Source organism: Orcinus orca, chromosome 18, assembly GCF_937001465.1.
Source record: "Orcinus orca chromosome 18, mOrcOrc1.1, whole genome shotgun sequence".
NCBI classification, from domain to species: domain Eukaryota; kingdom Metazoa; phylum Chordata; class Mammalia; order Artiodactyla; family Delphinidae; genus Orcinus; species Orcinus orca.
The window spans coordinates 57,866,407-57,886,984 of NC_064576.1; the positions used below are offsets into that span (position 1 = coordinate 57,866,407).

General features: G+C 35.7%; 1 protein-coding gene across 9 annotated transcripts in view; it reads right to left on the reverse strand.

Annotated features, from left to right (window-relative positions):
* Positions 1-4,275: 4,275 nt before the first annotated feature.
* ZC3H13 (zinc finger CCCH-type containing 13) overlaps positions 4,276-20,578 on the reverse strand; it is a 91,379-nt gene continuing 75,076 nt past the window's right edge. For 7 of the 9 annotated variants that reach the window (XM_033436787.2, XM_033436784.2, XM_033436789.2 and 4 more), the window contains 4 exons: positions 18,815-18,967; positions 16,910-17,110; positions 13,549-13,712; positions 4,276-5,105 (listed from right to left, as the gene is read on the reverse strand). In XM_033436787.2, coding sequence (XP_033292678.1) covers positions 4,935-5,105; positions 13,549-13,712; positions 16,910-17,110; positions 18,815-18,967 — 689 coding nt within the window. In that variant the 3' untranslated portion in view covers positions 4,276-4,934. The remainder of the gene's footprint in view (positions 5,106-13,548; positions 13,713-16,909; positions 17,111-18,814; positions 18,968-20,578) is intronic. The other 2 variants (XM_012534762.3, XM_033436785.2) reach the window with 1 other exon arrangement.

Below are 20,578 nucleotides of genomic sequence, written 5' to 3' on the forward strand. Positions count from 1 at the left end.
ATTTCTGCTCTGATCTGTTATTTCCTTCCTTCTACTAATTCTGGGGTTTGTTGTCCTCTTTCTAGTTCTTTGAGGTGTAAATTTAGGTTGTATATTTGAGGTCTTTCTTTTTTCTTAATGTAGGGATTTATTGCCATGAATGTCCTTCTTAGAACTGCTTAGCTATATCCCATAACTTTTGGTATGTTGTATTTCCATTTTCATTTGTCTCAAGGTTTTTAAATTTTCTCTTTTGATTTCTTCTCTGACCCATTGGTCATTCAGTAGCCTCTGTACACATACCTGTGAGTTTTCCAGTTTTCTTACAATTGATTTCTAGTCATACCATTGTAAGTCAGAAAAGATTGATATGATTTTGATTTTCTTAAATTTATTAAGATTTTTTGTGGCCTAACATATGATCTATCCTGGAAATATTTCAAGTGTACTTCAGAAGAATGTTACTTTTGGATGGAATGTTCTGTGTATGTTTCTAAGTCCATCTGGTATAATATGTCCTTTTAAGGCCAATGTTTCCTCATTAATTTTTATCTGTATGATCTATCCACTGATGGAAATGGGATATTAAAGTCCCCTACTATTATTGTATTACTGTCAATTTCTCTCTGTAGGTTTGTTAATATTTGCTTTATTTAGGTTCTTCTCTGTCAGGTACATAAATATTGTAATATATCCTCTTGTTGGATTGACCCCTTTACCATTATACAGTGACCATCTCTGCTTCTTACTACAGTTGTTGTCTTAAAGTCTATTTTGTTTGATGTAAGTATAGCTACTCTTTGTTTTGGTTTCCATTTGCATGGAATATCTTTTGCTATTCCTTCACTTTCAGCTGTGTGTCCACACATCGGAAGTGAATCTCTTGTAGGCAGCATATTAGATGAGTCTTGGTTTTTTTATCCTTTCAGCCACTCAGTGTCTTTTGATTTGAGAATTTAGTCTATTTACGTATAATCTAATTATTGATAGGTATGTACTTATTGCCATTTTGTTAAATTTTTTTCTGGCTATCTTGTAATTCCTTTTTCCTCTTCTCTCTTTGTAATTTGATGATTTTCTGTGGTGGTATGCTCAGGTTTATCTTCTGTAAATCTATTATAGGGTTTTGCTTTGTGGTTACCATGAGACTTACAACACTTATTTATCATAGTCCATTTTAAGTGGATAAAAACATAAGTATCAACTCAACCTAAAGCTCTACATTTAATCCCCACCGTTTTATTTTAGTGTTAAAATTTATGTTTTTTTAATCTTGTATATCCATTAACAAATCATTATGGCTGTAGTTATTTTTACTAATTTTGTCTTTTAACCTTCATACTAGCCTTATAAGTAATTAACCCATCACTGTTACATTAGATTTTTCTGAATTTTACCATACATTTACCTTTACCAGTAAGATTTGTACTCTCATGTTTTCCTGTTAGTAATTAACACCCTTTCATTTCAGATTAAAGAAGTCCCTTTAACATTTCTTGTAAGGCCAGTCCAGTGGTGATGAACAACATTAGCTTTTCTTGTCTAGGAAACTCTATCTCTTCTTTAATTATGAGGGACAACTTTGTCAGGTAAAGAATTCTTGACTGGCAGTTTTTTCCTTTCAGCACTTTGACTATATCATGCCACTCCCTTCTCGTCTGTAAAGTTTCTGTTGACAAAATCTGATAATCATATAGGAGTTCCTTTATAGGTATCAAGTTGTTTTTTTCTTGCTGCTTTTAAGATACTCGCGTGGTCTTTAACTTGAACTTTACAACGTGTCTCAGTGTGGGTCTCTTGATGTTGTTTGGGGGGCTTGTCTCTCAGTGGCAAGTTTTAAAAGTTGGGGTGCAAGATGTGGAGTTCAAACCCTTCACTCTTCAGGGAGAACCTCAAAGTTGCAAGTTCCCTCTTGATTGGGGGTCTCCATACTGAGAGTGGGATTTATGGTGAGATTTTGTCTCAGCCTCTCCTACTAGCTTAGATGTGGGTTCTTCCTTGTAGGGGTCTCTCAGCTAGTTTTGGATTTTGTCCAGAGGAAATTGTTCCATATGCAGCTGTAGATTCAGTGTGGGCATGGGAAGTGGTGAGTTTAGGATCCTCCTATGTAGCTATCTTGTGCTGGAACCCATACACCTTTTAAAATAACAAATTGAGGTTCAGATGCTGGCTCTTCTTTCTGAGATTTAAAAGCAGCATTGACAATATAGATACTATTTACCATAATCTTACAGTAAGGAATAATGTGGGATGTTCTGCTGATGCCACAGATTTTCAAATTAATAAGGATAAGTCATAAGTGGTCATGGGGAAGGATGGAGACAATAACCTGCAGTTACTGATCAGAATAAAGAGAAGTGATGGGTCAGATTTTAACATATTAAGGTACTACTTGAGTATAGTTACAAATTTTTGTGAAGAAGCTACCAACTATTATAAGTTTAGTATAAGACTTTACTAAATAGTGAGGACATCTGCCAAAAACAAAAAAATCAAACAACTGACTCAACAAAATATAAGTATCTGTTAACTCCCATTTTATTTACTTTGGATGGCAGACATAACTCTCTGCCTCTTCTCTAGACAGACAACTCCTTATCACTAGCAGCTGGAGTCCAGTTGTGCAGTTATGGCAAATGGACAAAGTTCATCATCAGTTACGAGACAGAAAACCATTAACTGTACTAACAATTTATAGATTGGAAGATGTTTCCAGGAATACTGGTTTGAGATTTTATGGTCCAAGAGCTTTTATGGAAAATTCAACAAGAAGATCTGCTTTAGAAGAACTTTATGTGTATATGATTAGCAATACACAGAATGTGTGAATTTTTAAAAATTATGAGACTTAACAGGACATTCCCAGTGGGAGCATAAAGCTCTGAATACTGTGACTAAGCAAACAAACGGTTTTAACATTTTCTTTTACAACCTAACAAAAAGATATTCAAAACTAAAATGGCAACGGATTTGACTATATAGCAAACCTACCTACAGAGTTTTCATTTCTGTAAAGAAATAACGTGAAATATTCCTAAAGTCAGTGCACAAAACAGGAAAACCATTATTTCTGTTACACTCCACAATTCTTGGAACTAATATTAGAGGTTCTATGACTTTAAATCTTTATGCTACAGAGAATGATATTATCCACTAAAACAGGAAGTAGTTTTCTAAAGGTTATTCATTTTCCAGGTCATTAAAGAATTTTATTTTTTTATTCAAAACATTTACCAATTGGAAGAGGAAACACACCTGAATCTTTTTGTTTACAAGTAGCAAAACAAAACCCAAGAAGGTAATTTTCTTATACATGCTTTCCAGGTCACTTGGAAATAAGACTATTTCCTTTGCTGGGTAAGTATTTTGTAAAAATTAAGTGCACAATGACTGTTTCTTGAAATGAATATAACCTTTCAACCAGTAACATTAGGTTACCTGTAGGAAAAGGATACACAACTACTGAGACAGGTAACAGGATTACAGTTTTAACAAAAACCTCTGAAAGGCAATCATCAAATTACAATTTTCATTGGTTTCCTTCATTATCATCATTACTGTCTGCCCACAAATTCTGCAGTGGAGTCCATTTCAAATCCTTCTAAGAGTCCACTTCATGAGATAAATATGTACATACAAAATAAAGCAGATATATTATTTATAAAAAGTAAATTGTTTTATATATTATTTTTCTTCTAGGATCTTTAAAGTAAGAGTGAGGCCTTGACCACATTTGCATTATAAAAAATATAAGTTGTGATACAGTAAAACTGGCTTTTTATGTATAGTTCTGTGAGTTTTCACTCATGTATATATTCAGGTAACCATGTCATCATTCAAAAAAATTCGTCTGTTGTCTTTCTCAACTGGGATTCCTTACCTGAACGAAACAGAAAATAATGTTTCAATTTCCTTTATTCTTCAAGTAAATGCTTACATAAAATCACTTGTATTTATTTCCTCTCTTCAATTTGGTATATTCTCACAAACACTATATAATCTCCTCACCACTCTGTATCTGGAGGCAGGTTAATGTAATCAAAGGTTATAGCTCTGAAAAGTATGATGGTAGGATTTTAAAACTCAGATTACATAGGTTGGTTAACTCTTGGTTTGTTTCAAGTATTACTGAGCTATATTTGAAGTACATCCTCAACTATTATTGCATTATTCACAGCTGTCCAGTAATAACTCCAGCAGTAAAATATCTTAAGTATGAAACATGTAATGTTGATGACAAATGTTTTAGAACATCAGGAGTAAGATTAATGAAGAGCAAAGTAAATCTACAACAAGAAAAGGGAAGGTACATTTATTAAAAATAAAACTAGTCGACAGTCTCTGATAACAAACAAAACCATTCAGACTCGAAATAGATCCAATATACGTTGTAACAATGCACATATATTAAAAAAACCGAAGAGCCATTAAGTAGTTTTGTTACAATTTTAGAAAGGAAAACAGGATTGTGGCTTGCTCCTGCCTACACACAGCATGCAGGCCCAGCCCCACTTTCTGTGTCCTGTGCAGCACAGTGGTGCATGGCGTGTGTGTTCATTCAGTGAACACACTGTTTCTGGAGAAAATCGCAGTTTCTGTAAGGATGATCCAGTACATAAATTAGTGGCTCCATTTCATAAAAAAATCTGTGTAGGCAGGAAGAGCAGGGATGACCGTTTTCAAAGTCTTCAGTTTTAACAAAAGGTACAGAATAAACTACTAAATCTAGATGCTTTCACATTATTTTGCATGAGTATCAAGTACTGTGTAAAAATTTTTGTAAAATCTTGTTAGCCAAACTACTGTCTTTAAATCAAAGTTTGTCACTCTTTTAGCATGGCTGATAAGTTTTTTCTGCCTTTGTCACTAGTAACACTTGTCAAACCAAAGAACTTTGAAAAAGAATATGCACTGATAAAGGGAAATAGTACCGAAAATGTGCCTGGACTTCAGTCTTAAGACACACACAGTTCCTGTTGGATACTGGACTGTGAGAGTTTATTATCTTCAGTCTTTTCAGGTCCTGAGGTGTGGCAAGTAGTCTTCCGCTTAAATAATCGAAGACTCAGTCGTAGGAGTTCATTGTCTACCACTGGAGCATTTGTATAAGCTTGTTTTACGGTGCCCTATTTGGAGAAAACAAAAACAAATTAAACATGTACATTATTAGTTGACAGTAGAAAAGACAGGTTAACTGCTAACAAAAATATCAGTTATAAAAAAATTCGTTAGTGATGAATATTAAATTAGCTGTGTTGGATATTTAAAAGCAAAATTAAGAAATGTCTGCAGACTCAAGGAATCTTAGAAAAGAAAGCAATCTTTAGAGGGCACCTACTCTAACTTCTTGCTTAAAGCAGGAATCTTCTCAACAATCCCTGACAGGTAATCAAGTAGTTTTTACTTCATTATTTCCAATGACAAAACAACGAAAAACACTGCACATTCTATTGTTGAACGGTACTATTTCTTCCACGTTTTGAAATAAAATCTCTTCTATGGAGCTACACACTAATTCAGTCTTACTTTCACATGACAATCAATTCTCTGAAGAGAAGCACCGAACATTCCATACTCCTTACTGGTCTGTTGATATGACATAAGATGGAGGCTCCAGAACTGAACAAATTCTCCAGAAGACAGCTGATCAGTGCAGTCTACTGAGAAACTAAGATGTAGATGGCTATTATTGGAACTTAAAGCGACCTTAGCAGTTTTGAAAGTTACTGTCATAAAATTTTGTTAAATGTTCTCCAACCATGTGTAGAATGAAATAAAGATTTGAATATCTCCAGCATTCTGCTATTTCTCTTCTAGATCTTTAAAGGAAGAGTGATGCCTTGACCACATTTGCATTATAAAAAATATTTTGTAAGTTGTGACACAGTAAAACTGGCTTTTTATGTATAGTTCTGTGAGTCTTCACTCATGTATATATTCAAGAAACCACGACCGCAATCAGAAGTGTCATCATTCCAAAAAATTCCTCTGTTGTCTTTCTCAACTGGGGTTCCTTACCTGAACCAAACAAAAAATAAGCTGAGCTTCAATTTCCTTTATTCTTCAAGGATATGTTTACATATAATCACTTGTGTTTATTTCCTCTTCAATTTGGTATATTCTCATAAACACTATATAATCTCCTCACCACTCTGGAAAACTTTTTTCCTTGAACTTCAATTTAAATAAGTTTCTAGTATATTTCATTATCTAAAGAAACTTTGCAAATGAAAAATATTTCACAGGAATAGACTATTTAAAATTTTTTTCCAGGTGGAGGGGAAGATGGTGGAAGAGTAAAGACATGGAGAGCACCTTCCTCCCCACAGATACACCAGAAATACATCTACACGTGGAGCAACTCCTACAGAACACCTACTGAATGCTGGCAAAAGACCTCAGACCTCCCAAAAGGCAAGAAACTTCCCATGTACCTGGGTAGGGCAAAAGAAAAAAAGAAAAAACAGACAAAAGAACAGGCACGGGACCTGCACCAGTGGGAGGGAGCTGTGAAGGAGGAAAGGTTTCCACACACTAGGAAGGCCCTTTGTGGGCGGAGACTGCGGGAGGCGGAGTGGGGAGCTTCGGAGCTGCAGAGGAGAGCATAGCAACAGGGGTGTGGAGGGCAAAGCGGGGAGATTCCCACACAGAGGATCGGTGCCGACCGGCACTCACCAGCCCCAGAGGCTTGTCTGCTCACCCGCTGGGGCGGGCGGGGCTGCGAGCTGAGGCACCGGAGCGCAGGGAGAGGACTGGGGTTGGCTGCGTGAACACAGCCTGAAGGGGTTAGTGCACCACGGCTAGCTAGGAGGGAGTCCAGGGAAAAGTCTGCACCTGCCGAAGAGGCAAGAGACTTTTTCTTCCCTCTTTGTTTCCTGGTGCGTGAGGAGAGGGGATTAAGAGCGCTGCTTAAAGGAGCTCCAGAGATGGGCGGGAGACGCTAAGGCTGCTGCTGCCACCACCAAGAAGCCTGTGTGCGAGCACAGGTCACTATCCACACCCCTCTTCCTGGGAGCCTGTGCAGCCTGCTACTGCCAGGATCCCGGGATCCAGGGACAACTTCCCTGGGAGAATGCACGGCAGGCCTCAGGCTGGTGCAACATCCTGACGTCCTCTGCTGCCGCAGGCTCACCCTGCACTCTGCGCCCCTCCCTACCCCCGGCCTGAGTGAGCCAGAGCTCCCGAATCAGTGGCTCCTTTAACCCTGTCCTGTCTGAGTGAAGAACAGATGCCCTCAGGTGACCTACACGCAGAGGCAGGGCCAAATCCAAAGCTGAGCCCCTGGGAGCTGTGAGAACAAAGAAGAGAAAGGGAAATCTCTCCCAGCAGCCTCAGGAGCAGCGGATTAAAGCTCCACAATCAACTTGATGTACCCTTGCATCTGTGGAAAACCTGAATAGACAACCAATCATCCCAAATTGAGGTGGACTTTGAGAGCAAGATTTATTATTTTTTCCCCTTTTCCTCTTTCTGTGAGTATGTGTATGCTTCTTAGTGAGATTTTGTCTGTATAGCTTTGCTTCCAACATTTGTCCTAAGGTTCTATCTGTCCCTTTTTTCCTAAATAATTATTTTTTAATTTAATAACTTTATTATATTTTATTATATTTCACTGTATCTTCTTTCTTTTTTCCTTCCTTCCCTCCTTCCGTCCCTCCTCCCTCCTTTCTTTCCTTCTTCTTTTTCTTTCTTCCTTCCTACTTCTAATTCTTTCTCTATTTTTTCTCCCTTTTATTCTGAGCTGTGTAGATGAAATGCTCTTGATGCTGCAGCCAGGAGTCAGTGCTGTGCCTCTGAGGTGGGAGAGCCAACTTCAGGACACTGGTCAACAAGAGACCTCCCAGCTCCACATAATATCAAACGGCAAAAATCTCCCAGAGATCTCCATCTGAACACCAGCACCCAGCTTCACTCAACGACCAGCAAGCTACAGTGCTGGACACCCTATGCCAAACAACTAGCAAGACAGGAACACAACCTCACCCATTAGCAGAGAGGCTGCCTAAAATCGTAATAAGGCCACAGACACCCCAAAACACACCACCAGACGTGGACCTGCCCACCAGAAAGACAAGATCCAGCCTCATCCACCAGAACACAGGCACTAGTCCCCTCCACCAGGAAGCCTACACAACCCACTGAACCAACCTTAGCCACTGGGGACAGACATCAAAAACAATGGCAACTACGAACCTGCAGCCTGCGAAAAGGAGACCCCAAACACAGTAAGATAACCAAAATGAGAAGACAGAAAAACACACAGCAGATGAAGGAGCAAGATAAAAACCCACCAGACCTAACAAATAAAGAAGAAATAGGCAGTCTACCTGAAAAAGAATTCAGAATAATGATAGTAAAGATGATCCAAAATCTTGGAAATAGAATAGACAAAATGCAAGAAACATTTAACAAGGACCTAGAGGAACTAAAGCTGAAACAATGATGAACAACACAATAAATGAAAAATACTCTAGATAGGATCAATAGCAGAATAACTGAGGCAGAAGAACGGATAAGTGACCTGGAAGATAAAATAGTGGAAATAACTACTGCAGAGCAGAATAAAGAAGAATGAAAAGAAGTGAGGACAGTCTCAGAGACCTCTGGGACAACATTAAACGCACCAACATTCGAATTACAGGGATTCCAGAAGAAGAAGAGAAAAAGAAAGGGACTGAGAAAATATTTGAAGAGATTATAGTTGAAAACTTCCCTAATATGGGAAAGGAAATAGTTAGTCAAGTCCAGGAAGCACAGAGTCCCATACAGGATAAACCCAAGGAGAAATACGCCAAGACACATATTAATCAAACTGTAAAAAATTAAATACAAAGAAAACATATTAAAAGCAGCAAGGGAAAAACAACAAATAACACACAAGGGAATCCCCATAAGGTTAACAGCTGATCTCTCAGCAGAAACTCTGCAAGCCAGAAGGGAGTGGCAGGACATACTGAAAGTGATGAAGGAGAAAAACCTGCAACCAAGATTACCCAGCAAGGATCTCATTCAGATTTGATGGAGAAATTAAAACCTTTACAGACAAGCAAAAGCTACGAGAAATCAGCACCACCAAACCAGCTTTAAAACAAATGCTAAAGGAACTTCTCTAGGCAGGAAACACACACAAGGAAAAGACCTACAAAAACAAACCCAAAATAATTAAGAAAATGGTAATAAGAATATACATATCGATAATTATCTTAAATGTAAATGGATTGAATGCTCCAACCAAAAGACACAGATTAGCTGAATGGATACAAAAACAAGACCCATATATATGCTGTCTACAAGAGACCCACTTCAGACCTAGAGACACATACAGACTGAAAGCAAGGGGATGGAAAAAGATATTCCATGCAAGTGGAAACGAAAAGAAAGCTGGAGTAGCAATTCTCATATCAGACAAAATAGACTTTAAAATAAAGACTATTAGAAGAGACAGAGAAGGACACTACATAATGATCAAGGGATTGATCCAAGAAGAAGATATGATTGATCCAAGAAGATATAACAATTGGAAATATTTATGCACCCAACATAGGAGCACCTCAATACATAAGGCAAATACTAACAGCCATAAAAGGGGAAATCAACAGTAACACATTCATAGTAGGGGACTTTAACACCCCACTTTCACCAATGGACAGATCATCCAAAATGAAAATAAATGAGGAAACACAAGCTTTAAATGATACATTAAACAAGATGGACTTAATTGATATTTATAGGACACTCCATCCAAAAACAACAGAATACCCATTTTTCTCAAGTGCTCATGGAACATTCTCCAGGATAGATCATACCTTGGGTCACAAATCAAGCCTTGGTAAATTTAAGAAAGTTGAAATCATATCAAGTATCTTTTCCGACCACAACGCCATAAGACTAGATATCAATTACAGGAAAACATCTGTAAAAAATACAAACACATGGAGGCTAAACAATACACTACTTAATAATGGAGTGATTATTGAAGAAATCAAGGAGGAAATAAAAAAATACCTAGAAACAAATAACAATGGAGACACAACGACCCAAAACCTATGGGATGCAGCAAAAGCAGTTCTAAGGGGGGAGTTTATAGCAATACAAGCCCACCTTAAGAAGCAGGAAACATCTCGAATAAACAACCTAACCTTGCACCTAAAGCAATGAGAAAGAAAAACAAAAAAACCCCAAAGTTAGCAGAAGGAAAGAAATCATAAAAATCACATCAGAAATAAATGAAAAAGAAATGAAGGAAACAATAGCATAAGATCAATAAAACTAAAAGCTGGTTCTTTGAGGAGATAAAATTGATAAACCATTAGCCAGACTCATCAAGAAAAAAGGGAGAAGACTCAAAAATCAATAGAATTAGAAATGAAAAAGGAGAAGTAACAACTGACACTGCAGAAATACAAAAGATCATGAGAGATTACTACAAGTAACCATATGCCAATAAAATGGACAACCTGGAAGAAATGGACAAATTCTTAGAAAGGCACAACCTGCCAAGACTATATGAACAGACCCATCACAAGCACTGAAATTGAAACTGTTATTAAAAATCTTCCAACAAACAAAAGCCCAGGACCAGATGGCTTCACAGGTGAATTCTATCAAACATTTAGAGAAGAGCTAACACCTATCCTTCTCAAACTCTTCCAAAATATAGCAGAGGGAGAAACACTCCCAAATTCATTCTATGAGGCCACCATCACCTTGATACCAACACCAGACAAGGATGTCACAAAGAAAGAAAACTACAGACCAATATCACTGATGAACATAGATGCAAAAATCCTCAACAAAATACTAGCAAACAGAATCCAACAGCACATTAAAAGGGTCATACACCATGATCAAGTGGGGTTTATTCAGGAATGCAAGGATTCTTCAATATACGCAAATCTATCAATGTGATAAACTGTAGTAACAAATTGAAGGAGAAAAACCATATGATCATCTCAATAGATGCAGAGAAAGCTTTCGACAAAATTCAACACCCATTTATGATAAAAACCCTGCAGAAAGTAGGCATAGAGGGAACTTTCCTCAACATAATAAAGGCCATCTATGACAAACCCACAGGCAACATCATCCTCAATGGTGAAAAACTCAAAGTATTTCCACTAAGATCAGGAACAAGACAAGGTTGCCCTCTCTCACCACTCTTATTCAATATAGTTTTGGAAGTTTTAGCCACAGCAATCAGAGAAGGAAATAAAAGGAATCCAAATCGGAAAAGAAGAAGTAAAGCTGTCACTGTCTGCAGATGACATGATACTATACATAGAGAATCCTAAAGATGCCACCAGAAAACTACTAGAGCTAATCAATGAATCTGGTAAAGTTGCAGGATACAAAATTAATGCACAGAAATCTCTTGCATTCCTATACATTAATGATGAAAAATATGAAAGTGAAATCAACAAAACACTCCCATTTACCACTGCAACAAAAAGAATAAAATATCTAGGAATGAACCTACCTAAGGAGACAAAAGACCTGTATGCAGAAAATTATAAGACACTGGTGAAAGAAATTAAAGATGATACAAATAGATGGAGAGATATACCATGTTCTTGGATTGGAAGAATCAACATTGTGAAAATGATTCTACTACCCAAAGCAATCTACAGATTCAATGCAATCCCTATCAAACTACCACTGTCATTTTTCACAGACCTAGAACAAAAAATTTCACAATTTGTATGGAAACACAAAAGACCCCGAATAGCCAAAGCAATCTTGAGAACGAAAAACGGAGTTGGAGGAATCAGGCTCCCTGACTTCAGACTATACTACAAAGCTACAGTAATGAAGACAGTATGGTACTGGCACAAAAACAGAAAGATAGATCAATGGAACAGGATAGGAAAGCCCAGAGATAAACCCACACACATATGGTCACCTTATCTTTGATAAAGGAGGCGGGAAGGTACAGTGGAGAAAGGACAGCCTCTTAAATAAGTGGTGCTGGGAAAACTGGACAGGTACATATAAAAGTATGAGATTAGATCACTCCCTAACACCATACACAAAAATAAGCTCAAAATGGATTAAAGACCTAAATGTAAGGCCAGAAACTATCAAACTCTTAGAGGAAAACATAGGCAGAACACTCTATGACATAAATCACAGCAAGATCCTTTTTGACCCACCTCCTAGAGAAATGGAAATAAAAACAAAAATAAACAAATGGAACATAATGAAACTTCAAAGCTTTTGCACAGCAAAGGAAACCATAAACAAGACCAAAAGACAACCCTTAGAATGGGAGAAAATATTTGCAAATGAAGCAACTGACAAGGGGTTAATTTCCAAAATTTACAAGCAGCTCAATAACAAAAAAACAAACAACCCAATCCAAAAATGGGCAGAAGACCTAAATAGACATTTCTCCAAAGAAGATATACAGACTGCCAACAAACACACGAAAGAATGCTCAACATCATTAATCATTAGAGAAATGCAAATCAAAACTACAATGAGATATCATCTCACACCAGTCAGAATGGCCATCATCAAAAAAATCTAGAAACAATAAATGCTGGAGAGGGTGTGGAGAAAAGGGAACACTCTTGCATAGTGGTTCAGCGACTATGGAGAACAGTATGGAGGTTCCTTAAAAAACTACAAATAGAACTACCATATGACCCAGCAATCCCACTACTGGGCATATAACCCTGAGAAAACCAAAATTCAGAAAGAGTCATGTACCAAAATGTTCATTGCAGCTCTATTGACAATAGCCTGGAGATGGAAACAACCTAAGTGCCCATCATCAGATGAATGGATAAAGAAGATGTGGCACATATATACAATGGAATATTACTCAGCCATAAAAAGAAACGAAATTGAGCTATTTGTAATGAGGTGGATAGACCTAGAGTCTGTCATACAGAGTGAAGTAAGTCAGAAAGAGAAAGACAAATACCATATGCTAACACATATATATGGAATTTAAGAAAAAAAATGTCATGAAGGACCTAGGGGTAAGACAGGAATAAAGACACAGACCTACTGGAGAACGGACTTGAGGATATGGGGAGGGGGAAGGGTAAGCTGTGACAAAGCGAGAGAGAGGCATGGACATATATACACTAACAAATGTAAGGGAGATAGCTAGTGGGAAGCAGCCACATAGCACAGGGATATCAGCTCGGTGCTTTGTGACCGCCTGGAGGGGTGGGATAGGGAGGGTGGGAGGGAGAGAGACACAAGAGGGAAGAGATATGGGAACATATGTATATGTACAACTGATTCACTTTGTTATAAAGAGAAACTAACCCACCATTGTTAAGCAATTATACCCCAATAGAGATGTTAAAAAAAAAAATTTTTTTTCCAGTACCAATAATAATGTTATTCAAAACAAATGTTATTTGAAACTATTAAAGTAAAATAAAAAGTACTATAAATTCTAATGAAATTCTTTCTTTTACATGTGTAAAAGACTGGGAAACCAAACTCATAAAAGCAGATGGGACCTTAATCTCACCTTAAAGCAATCAAATGAAGAATATGTCATCCATACTACTCAACAGACATGTTCCAATTTTTCTAAGGAAACAACAGTACCTTCTCATTTTTAACAAGCTGCTTCCGGATTGCAGAATCCCGCCTGAAGCATAATGCTTTACAGCATGGTCCAAGATTACTAAGAAGACTTGCTCGTTCCTCTTTTCGTAGTAATGCAGCCATGTTGAGAGCCCCCAATTCATGTTCAAAAAGATTGTCTGCGTCTTTCAATAAAAAATAAACACATTAAGGTTTCTGAAAATAGAAGTGTTATCAACTGCTTAGAAAGTCTATCTATACTAAGTTTATCTATACTTTATCAAAGTTACCAACAGTGGTGAAAACTATTTCATATTAAAGGCAGTATGTTCTCTGTGAGAGAACTCCAGTATGTAGTTTTGGTGCTAGGCTCAAACAAAAATAAATACTCTGATAGCCACTTTAAGATATAAGAAAAGCAGAATTGGGAGACAGAATTTAGACACGGATTACTATGGGAAAAAAGTTCAAGTTAAGAATTAGTAAAATCAAATTCAATATATTGTGTACCATCAACTAAAAGTTCTAGATTCAGGACTTTATTATGGCAAGATTCAAATGTAGTAATGTGACTACATTCTGTGAACCCTAAAAAACTTAGGAAAGTGATTAGCTGTTTGTTAGATAATCTGCAAATTTTATCCAATATTTGGTCACAGTAAAAACCTGGGACAATGTATCAAAATCACTTAGTTTTAAGTCATAACATGCAAAGTAGGGAGAAAACACTTAATAAAAATAGAGATTGAGTTAAAAATAGACAAGAAATCAAAATTTACAGAATAGGGTCAGTCATTAATCTAAATAAATAACAGAAAGAGTAGTAACTTCAAAGTTAACATTCCAGGAGTTGGCCAAGAGTATGAATGGTATCAGGTAGTGTTTCTATAGCAACATGATCAAACAGGTTATTGCTAGAGCCCACAAAGGGAAATAGTAAATAACACCTAGGTAAAAACAAAACAGACATTTGAGAATTAATGAAATTGCATTACATATTTCATTTCCTGAACTGCAGAGCATAAATAGATTAGATAATTAACAAGAAACCTGTCTCATGTAATATACCTAGTTGGTAAGTTATACACCTAGTGAATAGGTTTATAACAAAAGCAAAAATAAATGTAAATAAAAACTCAGAAATAGTTCACAAACTTCGATGTCTATCAGAATCATCTGAGCAGTTTTTAAAAATACAGTGCCAGGGCTCTGCCACCAGACCTACAGACTCTCCACAGTTGGAACTAGGATACCTTAGTGGGTATCCCGTTGGGGGAAAAGGCAGTTCCTCAGGTAATTCAGCCATACCAATGTTTGAGCCAACCAATGACACAGTCATATAATGCAGACTATTAAAAAAAAAAGCACCAAACATTCACCACCATTCTACTATAGATACAAATAAAGAAATCTCCATTGAGTCCATGCACTTCCTTGAAAATTGCTCATTAGGACAAATTACTTTTTATTTAAATATTTTCTGCTTTCACAACAGTAGACTATAAAACACACTTGCAAACCTCCCTAGAACATATAACATGGCTAAACTTAGTCTTTTCCTGGTTTTGAACTGACCAGCACCAAATAACTCGAGACAGATTAAACACGTATATAAGTACAAGTAAACCAAAGGAACTAAAATAACTGGGAAAATTTAGCTTCAAAGAACTTAATCATACTATAACCAGAAAACCTGGACAAAAGCAATTTAAATTTCAGTACATATTCAAGTTTTCTGTTTTAAGCCTTAGAATTTAAAAATTACATAGGGAGTGGAGATATACTTTCTTCAGCACTGGGGCACAGAAACAGAATAGATTAGAAAAAAATCAGTTATTTCACAAATATTTATTGAATACCTACTATGTGTCAGGTACTTTTCAAGGCAATAGCATAATTAGTAAGAATAGATCACTAGACAATACAGCAGTAAACAAAACAGTCCTATTCCTTAGCGAACTTATATTCAGTATCATATATTAGTTCTCTAACAAAGCTATCATACCACCAAAAAATAGGACTACTTGGTAAGGACAATCAAATCCTTTACAGTGTACGTTTTCATTGTTTAAAGTAAGTGATCATTAGTCAGGGACAAACTATAGTCTGATTTTGCTAACTACGCAATAGACTTTAACTTGAAATGCCATTAGCAAGAGACACAGGAGCAAATAGCTGTAGATGTGGATAAGAACTTAGGGATTTCATTACATCATTTTATGCCCACAAGAGTTACTTAAGATCACAGAACCAATCAAAGTAGAAAGAGTGGGGCAAGAACTCAAGACACTGGTCATCTGTCAGGTTAACACATATTCACCATTATAATTTATGTTTCTTACACATACGTTCTATGTATACTAAGCCATATTAAAATCAAGAGTCTTACTGCTTATGCTAACAGTTGAAGAAAGAACATGGATCATGAAACACATAAAACAATTTTTTTCAATTTAGTAAAAGCTCAATTCTTTTTCCTAAGCTTTTTTACTCTAATGAATGTGACAAAACATTAAATAATCTTAGTGCTTTCACCTTTTACCTCCTTTCCTCCTGTTTTACACTCCTCCTCCCCATTAATAAAGTCTTAATGAGCTGCCAAAACATAATAAGCGAGGTACCAGAGAAACAGAAAACAAGGACCCTATAAACTAAAAGTGTTCTGGAATAATGAAAAGCTGTAGCAGTAAGGTCTAAAATCAATGTGATAAAATGTTTTAAACTAAATAGCAGCAGCTCATATTTACTGAGCATCACTGTATGTCAGAAACTATTCTAAGTGTTTTACTTGTAACAACTCATTTGTTCCTCCTAACAATCATATGGAACAACTGATTGGTGGTGTAATTATTCCCAGCTTGTAGATGATAACAGTAACACATAAATTAAATAACAGCTAGTAAGTGGTGTGCCTGTTGGTATCCAGGCCATCTGGCCCAGAGACTAAGCTCTTAACCACTTTGTTAAAGGCTCAACCTAAACATCTGCATTTGAGTAGAATTCCCCATTTCCCGAGGGAAAGGGTTGCCAAGATAACCAATTTGCTTAGATATGAACAATATCTAGTTCACTTCCCCAGGATCTACTTCATTTAGCCCTGGGTAAACCACTGAGCACTTTGACATTAGAACTTACCTGTTAAAAAGTAACTTTGATACAGTAAGATCATTGTGCTATGTTTACAACTTTTCTGTAGGCTTAAATTTTTCTCAAAATAAATTAAAACGAACTTTGACCATGAGGATTAAATACTGAAAATAAGTGAGTCCTCAAAAACAAAAAAAGTTCTTATACTGTAACTGCTACATGAGAATAGAATCCTTTTCAAAGGCACCTTAATGTTTATATTAAACATTATATAGTCAAAGTGGGACGGAATTACCTTTGGGTTTTTCTAGAAGTCTCTGACATGTTTCTTTGACTTTAGTAAAGAGTTCAGAACCAGCCAACTTTTTAGAGATCCCAATTCTCAGCATAATGGCTCCAGGCGTGAATTTTAAGAGTGCAGCCCCAGGCTCTCGTGGTTCTTTTGGATGCTTTGGCATAAGACCAGACCAGTCCACATCTATCACATCTAATGGATCTACAAAAAGTTAAAGAACAGAATTTTATTACACCAAGAAATACATTCTCGTTATCTATAGAGAAATACAGATTCCAAGCCACAGAAAGCATTAAATAACAAGTAATATAAATCAAAAAAGGCACATTCTTAAAACAAAAGATTTTCTATAAAAGCTAAAATTTAGAATCTTAAGAACCTCTACAAATAACTTTCTCACCAAAGGAAAGGAGGCGAAGAGGTCACAGGCGAGTGCTCCACCCCCCCCATTTCATTTATATGTGGAATCTAAAATGAAAAGAATCAAACAAAAAGAAAACCAAACTCATAGATACAGAGATTGGTGGCTTCCAGAGGGGAAGGAATGTGAAGTTTAGACAAAATGTGTCAAGGGTATCAAGTGGTACAAACTTGCAATTATAAATAAATCATGGGGATGTAATGTATAGCATGGTAACTATAGTCAATAATATTGTATTTCAACATTAAAAGTTGCTAGAAAGTATATCTGAAAAGTTCTCATCACAAGAAAAAAAACTTTGTAACTTTGCATGGTGACAGATGGTAACTAGACTTAATGTGGTGATCATGTTGCAATGTATACAAATGTCAAATCATTACGTTGTGTACCTGAAACTAATGTATGTCAATTATACTTCAATAAAAAACCCAAAAACCAAAAAAAAAAAGGCAAGCAAACAAACACCTAAGCAAACTCATTCCAACGAATAATGCATTTAAATTGCTTGAGAGATCCTCAATGAAAGAACTCCATCATTTCACTATATTAGGTCTGACATTTTGAAGCTTGGTACCAGAGTCATTTCAAGGGTTAATTAAGTAAATCCAGGAGTGTATTTAGTTTGCATGTGTGCATGCATGCACAGACACAGTTTACCTTTTAAAAACAAATGATTCATTATGAAATAAATTTAAGAATCAGGCAGTGGCTAAGATTAAAATTGAGAATAATCTATCCACTGATAAGTCAGAGTTTAGGAAATTAACAAAATAATGTTCTATTCAGAAATACCTAATAGCTGATAATAATAAAGATAACACTCATATATATATTATACATTAGAAAAAACTGTAAAATGTAAGAGCAAATTAAGTCAAAATAAGAATTTAATATTCTGTATACCCAAACAAAGCAAAGACCCTATGATAAAAAAAAAATTGTTAGTAACAATTAGACTAATTGGGATGATTCAACAAGAACACTGAAGGTAGCTGCTTCATGGTACAGTCACTGGAGGAAGTTCTGGCAATGGATAAAGTACTATAAATGGAAATGATTACTGAATTTAGAAAATTGAGAGAGAGAAGTATATAAACAGTGTTCAAATATAACCTCGACCTTTGGAAATTTCTGAATGGTCATTTCAAAAGTTGGTTTGTGGCAGCACAGTTGTGAAGCTCTGTACCATACACCTACCATCTAGAACACTGCTAGACAATCACTGTTTGATAGGAAATCTTACAATTGTGCTATTTTAAATAATGCCCTTTCCAATTTATAGGCAATGTCTACTTAAAAATGAGCAGAGCATATTAACTATAATTTTCATTTTATTGGCCCTTCTATGTTAATTAAAACATTTAATTAAAATGGGAAAATTCTAACTGCATTTTATCAATTCTTACATCATGAAAGGGAACAAAGAATATCACTATACCATAATTAAATATTTCTTACATTCAACCACCTCTGCAAATGATTACCTGGCATCTTCTCCTCATCCTGTTGGTCCTCCCTCTTTTCAGCATCACCTGCCAGAATTTCATCTAGTTCATCATCACTAATTGGCTCATATCCTTCTCCAGCACCAGATCCTAACGAATGCACATCATCTAACTTGGATTCGTCATCTCCTGCTAAACAGAAAAATTAATTTCATGCCAAAGAGAGTGTTAAGGGAAAGGGTTATCTAAGTGAAAACAAAGAGGAGAGGCTGTGCACACTAAGAAAAGTTGAAAAGCATTTTTTTATTTGAAAACTATATTTAATTATTCAAAACACTTGATACCTCCAAAAGAAAACTTAAAAATTAAATTTAGTTTTAATGCCAAGAACACAATATGGACAGCAATATCAAAATAAGTTATAAGATTACAATTAAAATATGAGAAAATCTACCACTAACATGTTAATGTTGATATTATGTTGTTAATTTTTTATAATAAAACTTTAAGTCCAGAGAAATCTAATTTCAAAAGGATGCATTAATTTCTTTATCAAAATAAATTCATTAATTTTAAAGAACTTGCAAACTAATTAGTAAAATTTATTTGAAACTTTAACCACTAGCGTACCTTCCATTTCTTTATTTACCAACTTTTCTCAACTACCTAGGCTAAAGCTTTGTCTCCTGGTGACTTAGTTGTGAACTTGAATTATCATAAAACTATACAGTACACTTAATATTTCTAATCAGGTGTTATCCATACACTTTACTGAGTTTACAACATTAGTTTTCAAAATGCAACAGCATGCTTTATAAAACTTACAGCAAATAAAATATAATAAACTATGAGATGTTTCTAGTCATTCTAATAATTTTCTACTCTATTAAATTCTGTAGTAATCTCCTCATACCCCCACCATTCACTTCTAAAGTAAACAATTTTAATAACTTCATTACACAGATATACATCTAAACATAAATGCAAATAATAGGATTTTTAACTTTTCAAGCTTTATCAAACTCATTGTCCTACTTTAACTGGATAAAATTTTGCATTTCACAATAGGTAATTCACCTCTAAATTTCTATGCTATGTTATCTGTGATCACAACCAATGAATGGTATATTTTAGGGATGAAGGGCAAGAACTCCTATCACAAGAGAGATATTACAATGATTGGTTAAGATTATATTCAATTATACCCCAAGGTTGTACCTCTAATAGTACTATGGGTCACAAATTGATGCCATTAAAATTCAAATTTGAGATAAAAATGTGAAGACCACTGAGGCAGAAATGTTTTTGTCAAGTAGAAAAAATATGTTAACAGTTGGTGTATTGGAATATATCTAACCAAATAACCAAAAGATGTAAGGATGTTTATAGTTTTAAAAGAATGTGAACTTTATTCTGGGACTAGTGCTACAATACAACAAATAAAAAGAATATAAAATATTACTGCTTATGTACTAAGTATCCCAGAAGTTTCTTGGGGGCTTGAAGTAGAGAGGTTATGTCAGAACAATGGTGTAGTGGAGGCAGAACTTCCAGAAGAATTTTCAGGGGGGCCATTACTATTGTTAACCTGGGCTATAATTCACCAAAGAATAAGATGCAGAACGTGTATGCACAGCAGAACATATTTTCATTCATCAGCCATTTATTGTGTCCTTACTAGAATCTTGATGATAAAGAAACGAAAAGCTATGGTGCCTAACAAAGGAGTACAGTATAGTGGTGAGAAAACTATGGAAAAATAATTATAATATGGCACAGGGATGCTATTAAAGATGTATAAAC